General features: G+C 38.3%; 1 protein-coding gene across 2 annotated transcripts in view; it reads right to left on the reverse strand.

Moving 5' to 3' along the window:
• Positions 1–17,671, reverse strand: part of acap3a (ArfGAP with coiled-coil, ankyrin repeat and PH domains 3a) — a 59,572-nt gene that overhangs the window by 2,172 nt on the left and 39,729 nt on the right. The window contains exons 5-24 of one of the 2 annotated variants that reach the window (XM_028010099.1): positions 17,198–17,256; positions 16,651–16,834; positions 15,965–16,009; positions 15,791–15,886; positions 15,205–15,279; positions 13,153–13,164; positions 8,848–8,960; positions 8,707–8,758; positions 8,264–8,364; positions 7,166–7,277; positions 6,718–6,926; positions 5,479–5,548; positions 5,306–5,400; positions 5,002–5,219; positions 4,048–4,137; positions 3,839–3,931; positions 3,547–3,761; positions 3,280–3,389; positions 2,476–2,586; positions 2,334–2,395 (exon numbers count right to left, since the gene is read on the reverse strand). In XM_028010099.1, the coding sequence (XP_027865900.1) occupies positions 2,334–2,395; positions 2,476–2,586; positions 3,280–3,389; positions 3,547–3,761; positions 3,839–3,931; positions 4,048–4,137; positions 5,002–5,219; positions 5,306–5,400; positions 5,479–5,548; positions 6,718–6,926; positions 7,166–7,277; positions 8,264–8,364; positions 8,707–8,758; positions 8,848–8,960; positions 13,153–13,164; positions 15,205–15,279; positions 15,791–15,886; positions 15,965–16,009; positions 16,651–16,834; positions 17,198–17,256 (2,122 nt within the window). Of the gene's footprint in view, positions 1–2,243; positions 2,396–2,475; positions 2,587–3,279; positions 3,390–3,546; positions 3,762–3,838; positions 3,932–4,047; positions 4,138–5,001; positions 5,220–5,305; positions 5,401–5,478; positions 5,549–6,717; positions 6,927–7,165; positions 7,278–8,263; positions 8,365–8,706; positions 8,759–8,847; positions 8,961–13,152; positions 13,165–15,204; positions 15,280–15,790; positions 15,887–15,964; positions 16,010–16,650; positions 16,835–17,197; positions 17,257–17,671 lie in introns of both variants that reach the window. The other variant, XM_028010100.1, reaches the window with a different exon arrangement.

Consider the following 17,671-nt stretch of genomic DNA (forward strand, 5'->3'; position numbering starts at 1 on the left):
GTAAAAAAAATCTATAAGGAAGTTAGAAATAGAGATGCCAAAAGAAGGATGTGTTAATAGGATTTAGTATTCACTACAGTCACTGTACACACACCACAATGTATACAACACATAATCGTTCATTGGCTTAATGGAAATGACTGTTAGTCACAACATTTTTCACTTGAAAACTATGAATTTTGTTGTGAGATACTGCCGACAAATTAGAAAAAGGCTGCATGAAAAAGTGCTTCTGGTCTATCAATAACGAGAAAGAAGAGAAAATGAGTGGGCTGCTCCTCTCATCACCACAAACACCTGCAAAAATGTTTAGTGGTGGTAAATACAAACTAGCGACTGTGCAAAAAAATATGGATGTGGTTTACAAAAATATATATTCCTCATCTTGAACAGAAAGTAATAAGAAATGTCAGTCGAATAAAAGGTAGATCTTTCCTCAATTTTTCACAGTTTTGAACTTTACTTTTGACAGCTAACAAACTATGTAAACCAAGACTGAAAGACTAGCTATGGGAGCTTTGCGGATCTAGGTTGACTCTTTTCATAAGAAAATGGCATTTTTCTAATGTGCACTAAAAAAAAAAAAAGTGAAGCTCACCGGAAAAAATAAATTGTCTTTAAAGCTAAAAGGTGAAAATCAGCAGACTTGTGAGCTTTGTATGCAACATAAACATATTAGCATTAGCCTGATTATCCTAACTATTAGCAAGATTCCGGCTGGTGAACTATTTAACTTTAAACAAAATGGCAAACATTATATGATCATTGTACAATGCGACGGACTAAGGGCAGGATATTATCTCTAAAGCTGATGAAACAACTTTAATGTTCGTTTTTGATGTGAAACTTAGAGACAATTGGTAATCCAATATAAAGCAAGAATGCAGTGTTGAAACAGTTCCATCTTAAAGTTCCAGTGATCTGTTTTATAATAACAAAACCAAAACATGCATTTCAGTTTCCATATGTGCAAATTTTGCACCTCAGTTATGATTATACCAATGTGTCATGAAACATGGAATCAATAAATGTAGCATAACTCCAAATTGTAGCCCCCATCCAATTTCTGTACAGTTAAAAGAAAACACATTCCTGTCTTACTAGAAATAAGAAAAAGGTGTTTAAAAACTGCTGGCTTTTCTTTTTCTTTGGTCAAAACTAAACCCAAATAATTTACTATCCAGGCAGTAATAGCAGGAAAAAGAATCCTATATGGAACAAATATTTAAAACATGCTCCACTATATTTTGGCAAAAATAATGTAAATACCAACATTATTTAGCAATACTAAATGCATAAACTGAGAAGCAATGAGAATTTGGAGGACAGAGTCAACATCTTCTCATGCATTGGAAATAAATACAACTTCACTTGTTGTATAGTTGTAATAAAGCATTGAAACAAATATTTTACAGATTACATTTTATACAATGGATTTTCTCCAAAATCCATTTATTGTTTTAAAAATCCCATCTTCCAGTGCAGCTTAATAAGCAAAATAAATCCACCAACAAGTGAATAAATTAAATTTTCTAATGAAAACAGAATACTGTGTGGGTAAGTGCTCATCTAACAAAATCTACCCTGTGTAAAAAAAAAGAAAATACTTCCCCTGACACATTATTTAACAATACAAAAAGTACTAAAAAAGTTATTGCACCATTGCTCAGAACGTTTTGACAAGAATAAAATTAGAGAAAATGAAATCCCCGTTTGTCACAAAAGTGCATCATAAAAGCTTCACTTGATCAGTTTGCTGATCAATACATAGAAACAACTCTGAGAATCATTTGGTCACAGTTAGGATCAGGTTTTACAGGTCTTCTCACTGCAGGGATGACAAAGCTTTACTCAAAGACAGCATAAAAGGAAAAACTAAGATCTTCACATGAACTCACAACTTCAGGGAGGTTCATTCAGCCTGAGATTGGTTGAATGAACCTGACATTTGTTGACTGATTAAAAGCATTAGTGAATTTCTGTGGCCACTTAAGGACTTAAATCTGAGAACTTAAACAGAATCTATTTGTGCTCAAAAATCATCTGCGTTGAAATTTTTATTTTTTCAATTAGTTGGTCAAGATTGACTTCAATGTTGGAGATCAACACTAAGTTCCAGCTGAAGTGTGAGAGAGGAAATGACTGCAGAACGGTTTAAGGTATAGAAATCCCTCAGACACAGCATGGCAAGGATATTCAGATGAGTACAGAAAACCCTAAATGCCAAATGACCCTGACTGAACCTGATTAGCAGTCTGCTATATGGATGCAGATAAACTCCTGAATGCACTTCTTATACTGCTGCTCAGTGGGGCTGCTGATCGGGTATTGACCTGGCTGTCCGAAGGGCCCCTCTGACTCCCGCATTTCATCGTTCATCCTTGCCAGTCGCAGCCTGAAAAAACACAACAGGATGAGCCGACTCTGAATTTTACACCAAAACTGGATCTGAAGTGTTTTAGTCCATTAACATACAGCGTGACTATATCTGCATTGGCTTGCTGCACGGCTATGCTCAAAGGGTCCTGGCCGTCTTCATCTCCATCATTCTGTGCAGCTCCTCTTTTGAGGAACAAACAAACCTGCCTGGAAATACACAAAAAACTGGAGTCAAAAGCAGCAAACAATAACTGAGCGAATAAGATTAGATATTTAGTTTTGGTGAAACTTACAATTTTTCTAAGGCAAATTAAGCTTATTTGTATAGCACCGTTCATACACAAGGTAAGCACCTTACAAAGACAAGAGCTAATATTAAATGAGCGAACAGTGTCTGTAAAAGATGTAAGAGATATTGTAAGAGATTAAGTAAAAACTATCAAATAACAGCTATGTAGAACATGCAGATAGTAATTAAAAGTATCCTGACAAGGGAGCCTAGGGGAACCCCATATGTGATTTTTCTTAATTTAGAAGCTTATTGGCAATTTATATAAAGTAGCCCAACAGTCTCCCAATAAACATGTGATCGGTTGAGAGGACCTCGTCAGAATCCCTCCTGCTTTTCCAGTTTATCAATCAAGTAGCTTTTTGGTGCAAAGTGGAGTACTCAGAACTTGTAACTAAATCAAAATGATCAAAATTCAATTAATTCAATTAATTATACTTTATGTTATCATCTATATAAAAAACATCTCTTAAAGCTGTTTTGATATTAAAGTGCTAAGGAGTCACATGAGGCACATTATTTAAATCTTGTATAAACCGTGTTAAGACTAGTTATAAACTTGTCCACACACATTTTAGAGCAGAGATGGGAAATGGTTTATTTTGACTCACCCTGTGTGTCCCAGATAAGTAGCGTGGTACAAGGGCCCCCTCCCTCTTGCATCTCTTTGGTTCACATCAGCAGCGTTCTGCAGCAGGAACTCGCAGGCCACCAGAGAACCCTAAAACAAAGTTAGAAGTTAAGAAATTTATTGCTAAAGACAATAGAGCAAAAATAGCAGAACATATTTACAGTTAGGGATAATTTCAGTCACATTTTAAAATAAATTATCACCATTAAGAGTTGATTATAGGAACAGTTTGTCTAGACTAACTCACCCCAGTAACAGCTTGGATAAGAGGCGTCTTTCCTTCATCCTCGTCGTTAACCAAATTAACGTCGGCGCCATGGGCTAGAGCTTCCGCCATGACGGGCAGGTTGCGAGCTTTAGAGGCTTTATAGAGCAGCGTTCCAGGATCCATCTCCCTCGTGTCCTCCGGGTCTGAAGTCTCAGCCTCAGTCTCACCGCTTGACTCTTCAGACACTTCGCACTCTGCAGATCATATAAGTATGTGGAGCTGCTCACCAAACCCCGTAGCTGTTACATCAACCTTCTCAAACAAGACCTACCCTCCTCTGTGACGCTGTCCACCACCGAGCCAAACACCAGGATGTCCGTACTTCCGTCTGTGCTGCCTCCCAAGCCACTGTCGCTACTCAAACCTGCAGAAACAAAGTTAATTTAATGCATCCGCTTTCTCTAGATTTCTGGTTATTCTCACAATGTTCCCATGTGGGTCTATGATTGAATGTTGGAGTATAAAAAGCAACAAACTCACTTCGAGGACCAGATCCATTATCAAAGTAAGAGAAGAGAGAATCCAGCTCATCAGGACAAAACAAAGACTCTCGTCTGAATTTGGCCGCTGCTGTGATAGAGACAAATGAACAACGCAAGTTAAGTGTTATACATCCCGATGATTCTGTGGTCCATTCTCCACAATACAGTAAAAACAAAGTACACCCACTTTTAGAACACAAACATCTTTGATTTCCCCACAATGGTGGAAATTCAGCAGCATCAGGTATAAAGGTTCATACAATAATCAGTCTTAAAGTGCATAAAGATTAACAATAACAACAATAATAGTAATGATGACACATAAAATATTGTGCAATTATTAGAAATAAAAATATCTGACTCGCAATTCAAGGGATGTGCACAATGCAGTACATTTCTGCAAAAAAACTCAGAAGTTCTGAAATTAATCTCAAACTTTTAATAGAAAAAACTTTATGAGTTTGAAAAGTCTAAAATTTACTAGAAAAAAACTTTTGGACTTTTGGAAATTTTCTGAGTTTTAAATTGTCTGAGTTTTAAAATGTTCAACTTTTTCTTAACATCAACATATTAAAAGCTCGGCCCTTTTTGCTCAACTTAACATCAATATAGAGAAAGGTTGATCAATTAATTTTTTTGACTAGTTGTTGGATAGAAAAAGTGTTTAATAGGAGATTTTTTCTTTTACAGAATTTGAACCAGCTGAAGCCAAAACTATGACACTTGAGGAGTTCACGATTAATCTGATTAATTGTTTCAGCCCTACTTTCAAATATATTTTTATGTTTTTTATGACTTGTAAAGACTACATAATTGTTACTATATCCTTGCAATAAGACTCCAGGGCTGATGAAGGGTTTACTTTCTTTTTACAGAGACTGTAAAAAGAAAGTACAATGTTTCTAAATTCTGTAATGATTACAAATAAAAACAACTGGATTATTGGACTTGCCAATTGAGAGAGCAGAAGGGGACGTGCTGCCAGGCTCTTGTCTGTATCTTCTCTGTGTTTTGGGAACAGTAGTGGCGCTGTTGTGCCTCCGGCATTTCTTCACACTCCAGTGCCTCTCCGACTTCCTCTCCCCATTGACGAGGGCCTCAGTGGAGCCCAGCTTCTTCAGGAATTTCTTTTCCACATACTTTGCTCTAATCCATGCCTCTTTTTCCTGCCTGCACCAAAACAGGTTTCAATTAATTTTACTGCCTCAGAAATAATACTTCAAATATAAGCTTGCTGCATTTTTGCACATCTTTACCTTGAGCTGGATGGTAATGGTTTCTTCAGACCCTGTTCTTGGTATGAGCCTTCATATATGTGGTTGATGGCGCTGTTTCCAAGCTCACACATCAGCTGCAAGCAAATAAAATAAATATTATTGATAATCTGTAAGAACACAAAATGTCAAAGTATTCAAAGAATTAACCATACCTTTAATAACTCTGGTTCCCATGAGTCAAGCGTCAAGGAACGCACTTTTGAACAGTGGACCCCAAGACTCCTGGAATAAAAACATTTCATGATAAGTTAAAGCAGGAGATGGTCGTTGATTCAAGAAAAGAAATGCAGCCGTTATTCCTCTTTTGTGTGGATGTGGAGGAAGGAAGGTAAACAGATCAGTCACATATTCTGTTATTCCAGACGCCTAATGTGATGCAAATTACTGTCTAGTATCTGGGCAATAGTGGCATGTTAGAAAGAAAACTGTATTGTGACAAAAGAGCACGTCTGATCTGAACTGTGAGAGGACGAGCTTGGAGAGGGAGCATGCATATTCAACAGGTGGGAGTAAAAGGAAAATGGGTTTACTTCAAAGGAAAACATGCAAATCCTGCAGATTGTTTTTGTTTTTTTAATTCTGACACTGAATTAATGTAACAAAAGGTCTCTTCTCTTTGTAAAAAAAAAGAAAAAACAAGCTGATTTAGGGAGCATAAATTTGCTTTTCGCAGCCATGCTACACTGTTAAAATCAGCACATGAGGATATGCTTTCAGGGTAATCCTGTGATATAATAACCTTGGTTTTTCTAAATACTTGTATATCTTTTATTATGTTTCCTGAACCCTAACTATGTTTCTAATTGCCTACAATTGGAAACATACGGTTTTGTATATTTTTCTAGTCTGGTGAACAAAAAAAAAGTTGCATTTCAAATTTTGTAAGGATTATTATTTTTTGTCTTTTTTATTTTTAGGCTGTGCCATTTTTTATTTACCTTCCAAGTATTGAAGGTAATCACTTTGAAATTATATTTATACTTTCTTTAGGATAGTATTCCTAAAAATTTTTATTTGAATTTACATTTTTCAGACACAAAACTGAAAATTCTCCTACTTTCGAAGTACAAATCCAACATTGGATGGATGGATGGATGGATGGATGGATGGATGAACAGTTCAATGGATGGACAGATGGACTGATGGATGTTTTAACCTAATGTTTTTTTCCCCATTCTCTAACTTTCTTCTTTCAATCTTATAAATCATCCAAACCTAATAAACCCCCCTAAAATCGAATTCCTTTATTTTCCAGAAAAACACTGGAAAACTTCCTTCGGCAGGTTTATGACTAAGTAAATATTTTCAGCATTAGTCAACCTCAGCCTGTGTTTTTGTTCTAATAAGGCAGTTTGAGTTAGCTACTGCTCGCATGTTCCTCTGTTTCCCACCTGTGGATGCCGGAGCACTCGATGCACAGCAGGACGCCCAGATTGATGGAGGCCCAGCGCGGGTCGCCCTGACCACAGTCGCAGCACTGCTCGTTCCCTGGCAGGCTCTGGATGCGCTGCAGGATGGTCTCACCCCGGGCGCTGCGCTCCCGCGGCTCGCTGGCTGAATCGATGCTGCTGGTGGATGGAGAGGCAGTTCTGTCCAGATGCTGAAATTAGACATGAAAATCCATTAGGGCGGCAAAATATGTTTCAGATGTACCCCAAAAGTGACCCGAAAATTGTTACATTTAAAACAGAACGAAAAGGAAAGTCTGAGTAAAACTATATCCAATTACAATAATTAGAGTCATGTGTTTAACAGCCCTGAAAAACAAACATGTGGTGAATCTCATAAACAACCTGTAAACGTTGCCCTCAAGTTATTCATGACCAAGTGATGACTCACCTCTATGTAGAAAGTGTCTGGGCTCTCTCTGTACGCTGAAGCAATGCTGGCTTGAACCGCCTGAATCCAAGCCTGTCTTAGCTTCTCAGACTCAGCTTGAAGCATGCAGCTCCTGCAACACAAATTGATTGGTCTGTTTTGAATGTGTATAGGTTGGTGTGTTGAAATTTGATGGTTGGTTGGGTTGCAAGAGTATTAGATTATTGATATGATGATTTCAATTAGATAGTGAGGGGGATGGATGGTTTGATGGGAGTTTGGTCTAAGGACTAATTGGACTATTTGTTGGCTGGTTGGATTGTTAGATGGCTAGTTGATATATTGGCTTTTCTGTTAGGTGCTATATGGTTAGTTGAGTGGACTGTAGGAGCAATATGTGGTTGGTTGGTCTTTTGGATGTTTATTTAGTTAGATATATTGAATAGATAGCTGTTCATGGGTTAATCTAGTGAACAGCTATCACTAGATAGCTTGGGTGGTTGGATTCTTAGATGGTTGGTCTGTTTGATTTTGCTGGATGATTTCATTATTGGTTGGGTTGTTAGATGTTCTCTTAGACAGCTAAGAGAAAGTATTTGCAGGTTTCAGCAAGTCAAATTTAAAACCTTGACCAAGTTCTTAAAACCAACTTGAATGAAATTTAAGGCCAAAAAAACTAGAAATATATGGGATGGTTGGGGGAACTTGCTGCATTACAATCCCATGATAGAGGCATGAAAGCTAGATTGCAAGAATATGCTAACAGCTAGTTGCTGGGAGCTTCAACCGCATTTAATCACAGAATACAATGAAGATGTTTGGGTGTGATTCAAAAAGACTCACGAGAAAAAAACTTAATTAAGTGGTACTACCATGACAAAATTTAAGACCTGTTGTTAACAAATTTAAGGCCAACTTAAATTTTTTTAAATTAATTTAAGACATTTGAAGGTCTTAATTTCTTTTTATTATAAGGATTTCCCCAGAAAGAAACAGGTCAAGAAAAGGCAAAAATATATGTTTGCAGAAATGTCACTGAACCATTATCTAGGGAATTTTTTTTCTTGATGGTCCGTCCCCAAAACAAATCTAAGCATACCCCTTTCAAGTATTCCTTACTTGAATGGGGAGACGACCTCGAAGCAGAACCTCCTCTCGATATCTTCATATGGTTTAACAGAACACAATCGGAGGTCTTCCACTACCACCGTCAGAACATCCTGTTCACAAAAAATGACTCGTTATATTTCTTAACATGGAACAGTAACAGCAAAGGAGAACAGCTTTTCTATCCCTGATATGCTTCCTGCAAAAGGAAATCTCTACAAGTTCTCCATCTATTGAAATGAGTTATAAGAGAGAACCAGCAGCTCTACTGGGATCCACAAATCCCCACCAGCAAAGTGTCAACAGATATCTGCTAGTATCTCAAATTTTTCTGCAGAAATATTTTTCACATCTCCTCGAATTCAAACACACAGATTTCAGAAAAGATCACTGCAATATCAAAATATATTTCTGCTATAATCTTAAGCTGATGGTTTAAAGATAAATGGACTTGCCTTCAACTTCTTCTGATAGACTAGCTGATTGTTCTGAATGGAGAACCACCGTCTGTAACAGAAACAGAGAGGGAAAGCTCTCTGATTTGAATGATTGTAAATATTTGACTTGCTGAATAAATGATTCGCCATGGCGGTTACCTGTTCCAGGTCTTGAAGGCGTTACTAGCCCTTTTGAACAAGTAGCCCTCCATCACCACGCCACTAGGGGCATCCACGTTGAAATCCACTTTCGAGTCGTCATAGGAAAAATCCTGCAGAAGGGAAAGGATTTTAATTCTGGATGTTAAACACTCAACAAAGGACAGAAAACCCTGTGAAGAGGCTGCAGGTGGATTCCTCTAGAAGACCAGCAGACCTCTGTTTGCTGAGCATTATACACATTAGACAAACTGAATACTTTTAAACTTTGTAATCATGTGTAAAAAGAAAGATGTTTTTTTTCTTTGTTCATACAGGTGGCATGATATAACGTAGCAGATGAGTAGGCTTGATCCTGACTATCTGATTCCAGATTGCTGTAAAAATTGCCCATTTCCTCTGCAAGCACCACAACACTGAGCTATAGACTTAGCAAAATGCTATGAGGGATATGCAAAGTCCTAAAAGTTTCAGAAGCCTAAATTATGGTTGTAAAGTCATAAAAGGCAGATATGCAGTAGAAAAACATTTACTCAAATTTTTTTATATATGCAAATTGTGACTTTTGACAAGAACATCTACAAAGAGAAAGTGACTTGTTTATTTTTTATTTTTCTCCACAGTGTTCAGATCTGTACTTATCAAGAAATTTAAAAACTTTCTGGTTCATGGTAATGCACTAATTAGAGCTGGTCTGTCTTATATAAAATCCTAAACAAAACAGTGATGTTAATGGCTTGATGTGGCAATGAGATAAAGTTAAAGAAGTATAAACGTCTCACGCAAAGCACCGTATTATGTCTATCTGGCTCAGAGTCCTCTTGTTTTTATTTCCCACGACCTCCTGTTTATTTCCAGCAAAATATTTTTGTACAGAAGTTGAAAAAGAAATCAAGAACAATATTTCAGTGAAAAAATAAAGTTTAATCTGAACTAACAGCGGAATCAAATAAATATGCATGAAAAAGGGCAAGAATACTATCAGATGTCTTCTAGAAACATGAAAATGTTTAGAAATACAAGTCAACCTACCAAGCTGCGATTCCACTGACAAAATATCTTCATTTTTAAACACTGGATATGTTTCAGCAACATGGAAAAAATCTTCAAAAACCTCCACAACTATAAACCAGAGTCTGTGGAGCCGAAGTCTGAGAGTAGGATCATGTCTTTCCCCACTTTCTAACTGCAGGACCTCTAAGCTACCGGACTCTGGAGAGTATTTCCAACACTCACGTTCTGACCCCTGCGCACTGCAGTCTGAGCCTTGGGATTACAGCTAATTACCATACAGCTGCCACCGTATCCATGACCGCAAATATTTTAATTTACACCGCAACACTTCAGCTGCTCTTGACCCAGAAACTAGTAGCAGATCTGCTTGGTTTGCATTAGTTGCAGCTGTTTCAGTGTGCCTCTCTTGCTGAAGGTTAGATGTTCAACCCCATGGTGACCCAGCAGGAATCCACCCTGGATGGCAGCCAAGACTACCAAACAAAAACCTCAGCAAGATACATTTAACATCTACAGAGACTCTGCTTGCTTCAGACTCCAATAGATCACGTAAAAAACAAACAACTTACCTTCACTGTCTTAAATGAAGAGCAGGACATCAGAAACAGAAAACGCACTTCTGTGCTGCTCTGAAAACTCTCTACTTCTACAACAAAGATCATCTATTTTTAACGGCCCAACGTCACACAGACCAAAAAGAGCACGAGTGAATTATTAAACAAGCAGGAGACTTCTGAACGTTATGGGCAAAACACGTAAAATTGTTGAGCAGCAGGCGGGAACAAGCAGGAACATGGAACGATGCAGTGAAACGCGCTGCGATGCGTCATCCACCTGCTGCTCCTGCCAGCCTACAGACCATGCCTGGAACACCTCATGCTGCCCAGTTGGCAACATGTGTGAATCACCTGCAGGATCACCCTGGACCTCATTATCACTGCAGATTTCATGTGTCACTGTGACATCTGCTCCTCAACTAAAATATGCAATATCAGATCCCATATTGATCATATAAGCATCCACAACCTTCAAATCATTATGCAAAAGTAAGTCAAAATCATCAAGCTTAGGTTAATACTTAAATTGGAAAATGAGATTGTATGAAAGCCCTTAGACGTAAATGGATTACTGGCATCTCCTTTACGTGCCTAAAGAGCAAGCACAACTTTCATCAGAACGGATTTCCCTGGATTCAAAGCTTCAGATTTAGGAATTCATTGATTCCCACAGCCTACTGGGAATAGTTTCTATTTTCCCTCATCTTTCACACAACTGTTTTTGGAGTTGTTCTGAGTTGAGATAACGGATAATCTGCTTTTGCTTATGTACTTAATTTATATATCTGTCATGTAATTTAAAGGTAATCAAAGAATTTATCAAAACTTAACCAAACCTGACAGCTACCTTATATGGCTTTCCAAGTAAATTAGGCTAAATGATCACCAAAATACAACAATTATTCCAAGAATTGTTTTTTCAAGGTTTTGTTGGCTCTAGTGGCCTTTATTTGAAAGTGCTCAGACAGGAAGGTGGGTAATGAGAAAGATGGAAGACATGCGACAAATGTCACCAGGCCAGGAAATGAACCTGCAACGACCGTGTCAAGGACTATGGTCTCCTTATGTGAGTGGTGCTTAACCCCTACGCCACCACAGCACCCCATTCTAAGCATCATTAATTACGATTTGAAAATAGTTTCTCATGACTAGATCATCCATCCATTTTCTTACACCCTTGTCCCTAGTTAGATCGGGAGGTGCTGGTGCCTATCACCAGCTAACGTTCCGGGCGAGAGGCGGGATCACCCTGGACAGATCGCCAGTCTGTCGCAGGGCAACACAGAAGCCAGAGTACCCGGAGAGTACCCATGCATGCACAGGGAGAACATGCAAACTTTGTGTAGAAAGACCCCGGGCTGGGAATCAAACCCAGGACCTTCTTGTGCAAGGCAACAGTGCTACCAACTGCACCACTGTGCAGCCCATGACTAAATCAAACAGTAAAAAATTTATTTTGTTTAATGTTATGTTTTGATTTAGTTTATATTGTGCATTTGTGTGAGTCTTCTTGCTTTGATTGGCTGTCACTTTGCTGCTGTTGTACAGAAATTTCCCATTGAGGGACAATAAAGGATCTATCATTTTTACTCATCCAGGCTCATATTTCAAGAGTCTTCAATCAAATTTTGACATATTTTAAAAGTTTAAATATATGAGTTCTCTATAAATTTACAGGAGACACAGGGAAAAGAGATTGAAATGGATAAATGTTTGGATGTTTAAATGGATGAATGCAACATTTAATGGGAAATTCACAAATGCCTCGGGATCTTGTGAAGGGCACCTGGTCATAATATATGAACTTGGCAGATAAAGTATCCCCATTTCCTCCATTTTCATTCAAACCAAACTCATTTTAAAGGCAATTAAACACAAACATAAAAAATCTGATCATTTAGAAGATTTTCAAAGTTGCCACATTTCACAAAGGTGAAACGTTTCCGTTTCACCTTTTTACATCATCGGTGACAGTTTTGTACTCAATACTAGAACTAAGTTGTCCTAGGTAATGAATAAATAAAACAAAGGACACAACTTAAAAGCTAAAATATTCTGTCGTTATTTCATTCCAACATCAACATGCAGCTTCAGGCAGTAAAAATAAACCCAGGTTGCGCAGGAGCAGCAGGTAGCAGAAGCAAAGACGTTCTCCAACATGACTTCTACATTAAAGCACAGATTAAAAATAAATGGTTCTGACATTTGGGACCTTTTGCTTCTCTGCGTGCCTACCCAGCAGCAGTAACAATCTTTTGTTTTAGAGCTAATTTTACTTTCTGCTTTCCTTATTTCTTAATGCTCTTTCTCCTTTGTAGGTTTACTTAGGTCTTACTGTGCATGGCTGAAGGGGATGAAAGTATAAAAACAGGGAAAAAAAGTCCTTTTAAGAACTATTTCTGTCTGTCACTAAATGAACATCCATATAAGAATAATTTATTTTGAGCTCCTCATTGGTTATATTTGCTCTTTGAATTGGCAGATCTAACTTTCTGACTCTATGTAGGCCACTCAAACTAAGTTTGGTTTCTGATTGTGCATTGTAAATTATTCAGGACCCACTTTAGCCTGCCCTCAAATCTTCTAAAGTTCAAATACAGCTTGATAAAGCACAGAGTAAGCAGTAAATGTTTGCAGACTTCAAGTTAAGACAAAAGTCTGCATGAGCTAAACCAAAGTTTCCAGTGAAAACCCAGCAAAATCCAGATAGAAAAACAAAAGGAGGCCTACTCACCTGCATGAGGGTCTGAGGTGATGAACATGGTGCCATTAGGGAGATGGAAGAGACAGAAAAGATAACAGAGAATTAGAGTCCAGCAGCAGAAGAATGGTTTAAACTGGGATAATGGGATAATCTTTCAGGTTCAGCACACTGCTTATTATCCTCATTACTGAGCCTCAATCACGCTTCAGCAGCAGAAAACATCACCCATCAGACTCAATAATATCGTCATTCAAAGTTTACCTATTTCACATGTCCACATGTCTCCATGTGAAGGGTGCTGGTGAGGTGCCTAACAGCTCAGACAGAAATGCATCAATAACTGGCTAAACATCTGAACCCCAACCCTTCCCACTGGGTCTGTCCATATCAGAGACTACAACGCCTGGAGGGAGAACATAGCAGAGCTGTCTGCCAGATGGCCACTGATCCTGGGTGTACATCCAACACACATAGGCCTGCCGAAAATAACACTTTGCACATTATTTAAGATGGAGATGCCAGACAATGAGGACCTGCTTTGTGGATTCAATTAATTTGTGCTAGAAACTTTCCTGAAACCACCTGGTTTTGGTATTGCTTAATAAACTACCGGTATTTACATCCTTATTCAATATCTTATTCAATACATTGGTCTCTGCTATAATGCAAAATAAGTGCTGTAGCTAAAATAGTGTCAACATGAATGTCATTAAACCTCAACCAATAAGGGCATCGTAGTGGAAGGTCAAGTGCAGTATTTTCGACGCAATGGCATCGATATTTTACACTTTATATTATAACATACAACATAAAACATTGGAACTGCTTTCAACTTTCATGGCTTTGCTGTAGGAGACATTTCCTTGGGTTTGGTGTTTGTTTTGATGGCCTTTTACCTGAGGATATTTGGCCCAAAGGAGTCTGGTCAGCATTAGACACAATATAGTACCTTCTCAGGTCTGATGTTTGGTCTGAGGCAGGTTGAACTGATGAGGCTTAGACTTGTAAGGTTCGGACTGATGAGGTTTGGATTGTTGGGGTTCGGTTTGAGGTGGTTTGGTCTGAAGAAGTTTGGTCTGTTGGGGATGGACTGAAAGGGTTTGGATTTATGAGGTTCAGACGAGTGGGATTAGGACTTGCGAGGGTCAGACTTAATGGGTTTGGTTTAAGATGGTTTGGCTTGATGGAGTTCGGTCTGATGGGGTTTGGACTGATGGAGTTCAAAGTCTGTAGTAGGTCTTCAGTTTGATATTGAAAGCTGCTTAGTCTGATGTCTGACAATGTCTTCCTGAGACCTGACAACATCATAAATGGTGCACCAATTGGCAAGATGTAACTCTGTGTCCCTATTATTCCAGTGGCTATTAATTGGCACTATCAAAAAAAAAAACATCCACAGCAACACCAGCACTGAAAACTAATTATCTTCCTAAGTCATACCCAAATAGCAGAAATGGTCCATGAAAAATTTAAACAATTTGTAATTACCACCAAGTTAATGTCATTTCTAATTCAATCCAATCTGGGTTTGTCAGTGCTATTATAGGGTCACCTTTATCAAAATACAAATAAACTTTGCAGTCAGTAGCTTACAAGACTAAAATTGCTTTTAAGCTCTGGCTTATGGATCGGCACACATATGTGCTGACAGTTGCCAACCATCTACAGACGACAACAGTAGGATTAAAACATCGTAAAACACTTAGTTCCACCTGATTTGAAGCTTAAATCAATGCGGCGTACTTTGTTTGGCAGATTAATTAAACACCTCCCAGCTGCACAGGTCTAATCCCTTCCCGGTCACAACAGATGCTAAGGAACAAGTCACAACTGAAACTCAAAAGGAGGAGCTCAGCAGCAACCTGTCCACCTATTTAAAGATACAAACCTGTGGCAGAAACATCACAACATACAGAAGACATGCAAAGATTAAAATACTGGGTACAAACAGGCTACCATCATCAGCATAGCATGAAATTCTGTAGGCAGTTGATAAGGACAATTAACTAAAGGCAATTTATTATTTTCAACACAGACTTATTCAAATATTCAAGAGGAAAACAGGATGAAACAGGAACTCACCCTTTGCTGAATAGTTGCATGTTTATGTTCCATTTCCCTCTTTTCCATGGCAGAATCAATGACTAGCTGATCGAGCTGAAAGTCAGTTCAAAATGGCAAATGTGAACACAAAGTACATCCTATATTTATGCTGCTTAAACAGTTGTCCTTAAAAGTTTATATACACAGGTATTGATGTAAAAAAGGAATTAGTAAATCCAATTAAAAGTTCTTCAAACTCTAATGAAGAAGTGGAAAATAAGGAATCATGTTTAATTTAAGACTAATAAATTCAGCTGGCCAACTGGATCAAGAAAAAAGTGGTGAAGCTGAATCTTGATACAGCTTTTAATCCAGTTGTACAAGATTTACAAATGGGGGCACTTTAAGAAATACGGGCTCCATGATTGATTCCCCAGATAAAGCTATGACTAAACCAAAGAGCACAGAAACAAACATCAAAAGCTCTTGAACAAAATTATTTGCAGTGAAGAAACCTAAATCTAACTTTAAATGCTATAAATGTTATGTTTGGAGAATATAACATTATGCCCCCTGTTGGCCTCTGTGAAAGCAGAGGGTTGGGACTCGCATTAACTTTGCTCACCTCAGCAGCAAGTTTCTTCATGTACGGGTCTAGCGCATCAAGGAGGTTATAGCCCTGCTGGAACAACGAGAACTGGGCGTTCATGAAGGACAGCATCTGCATGGGAAAACATTAGAGGTCTTCTTGAAGTCTCAAATCATATGTATGTGTGTATGCAAATTTCTTCTGACGTACCGCATCTAAGATCTCAAACTTCTTCTTTGCCTGAAGGACGTTAATCTGCAGAGTAAAACAAAAGACATTAGTGAAATCCAGCTACTGAGGTGACTCCCTCTAGCGGAAGCCCTTTGTTTCCCTTTTCAAAAAGTGCAGGAACACCATAAAGCCTGACTGGAGTTAACTTTGACAAAGACAATCCTCAACGTGCCCTCTTGCACATGTCCACATTGACTTTTTTCCCTTCACACTGCGGTGGCGAACACAGCCCCAGGGGGATTTCCAGAGTTAAAAGCTTTACACTGCATGTCGTACCGATGCAAACCTAAAATATATTTTGTGCTACATTTAATCTGTCACTTAGATGTTCAGTGAAATGCCCTGCAGCTTTGACCTTCTCTGCATAGAGACACATTAAATGAGGGGTTCAAAAGGGTCAGATGTCTAAGAGCTGCATGAGAAGGATGCCAGGAGACAAACTGAAGCAGAAAAACATGAGCAGAACAACCCGTGGGACCACTCTGAATCTGTCTCCATTATGCCCCGCCGGCTGTCATTTCTGGGGTTAAAATAAAATGAAACAAACAACTGAAGGGAAGTACAGTTGTTGCTGCTTTCAAACAGACTAAACCATATTTTTTGTTGATGTAACTGGTCAATTTTCATCCAAGTGTCTGAGGATCTGCACTGCTCATTTTTCTAACCTGCAGGACGTAGTCCAGAGCAAGGTGTCGGAAGCACTTTCGGGTGATGCTTAGCGCGCTGGTGGCTTCTTCAACCTCGTGCGGCTTGTTCTTGGGCGCCTGAGCGTTCTTTACCTGCGCTATTTCCATATCCTCCCGCACCCGGTCGAAGTGCTTCTTGGTCTCCTTGAATTTCCGAACATCCCTGTCAAAAGTAGACACAAAAAATATAGATAAAACCAGACAATTCCTTCAGACTAAACTTTATCCTAAAATTCTAAATTCTGGGTATATTAAGTCATTGCTGATCATTTCAGATGTTTCTGATGCATAAGTTTTTCCCAGATTAGTATGTTAAGCACAATAAAATCAGTTGCAGAGTAAAAAAGACATGTGCCTTGAAAAAGTATTTATATCCTTAAACTTCTTTATATTTTATCAAGCTAAAAATACAAATTTTGACACATTTTATTGCGATTTTATATTTTAAAACAACCAATAGTAGTGCATTAATGTGAAGTGAAAGAAAAATTAGGCTAGGTTTTAAAATGTTTGCTGATATTCTCACTCTTTCACAAAGTTGTGCAGCTGCTGCTTCACAGAACGCTGGGCTTGATCAAACAGTATCTGAAAGAAAAAAAAACACAATACGTTTTAGTCACTTGTTAAAGAATTGTGGAGGAAAAAATGGACTGATTACAATTTGCATCAAACAAAACTAAAGGATTGTTAAATTGGTTTATCTTAAATCTATTTGAAGAGCAAAGCACAAAAGTATTTCTAATTTAGTCACTTTGAAGGGAGACCACTTCTGTATGGTTTCTCCAATAGGGGGCGCCAAAGAACATAATTTGTGTTTGGTTCGACATGATGCATACAAGTGATTCATAATTGATCAAGACTGCCTGAAGAAACCAGTGAATGGGGGAATGCTTCTCTAATTTAAACATATCTACTCTAATACAATAACAGGCTGCTATCGGATTTAAGTTCAGGCCCCCTTCAACGTCTCCTGCACCCCTTTAATGCATCGTCTGCTGCT

The sequence above is a fragment of the Xiphophorus couchianus genome, chromosome 24 (genome assembly GCF_001444195.1).
Source record: "Xiphophorus couchianus chromosome 24, X_couchianus-1.0, whole genome shotgun sequence".
In the NCBI taxonomy this organism is placed as follows: Eukaryota; Metazoa; Chordata; class Actinopteri; order Cyprinodontiformes; family Poeciliidae; genus Xiphophorus; species Xiphophorus couchianus.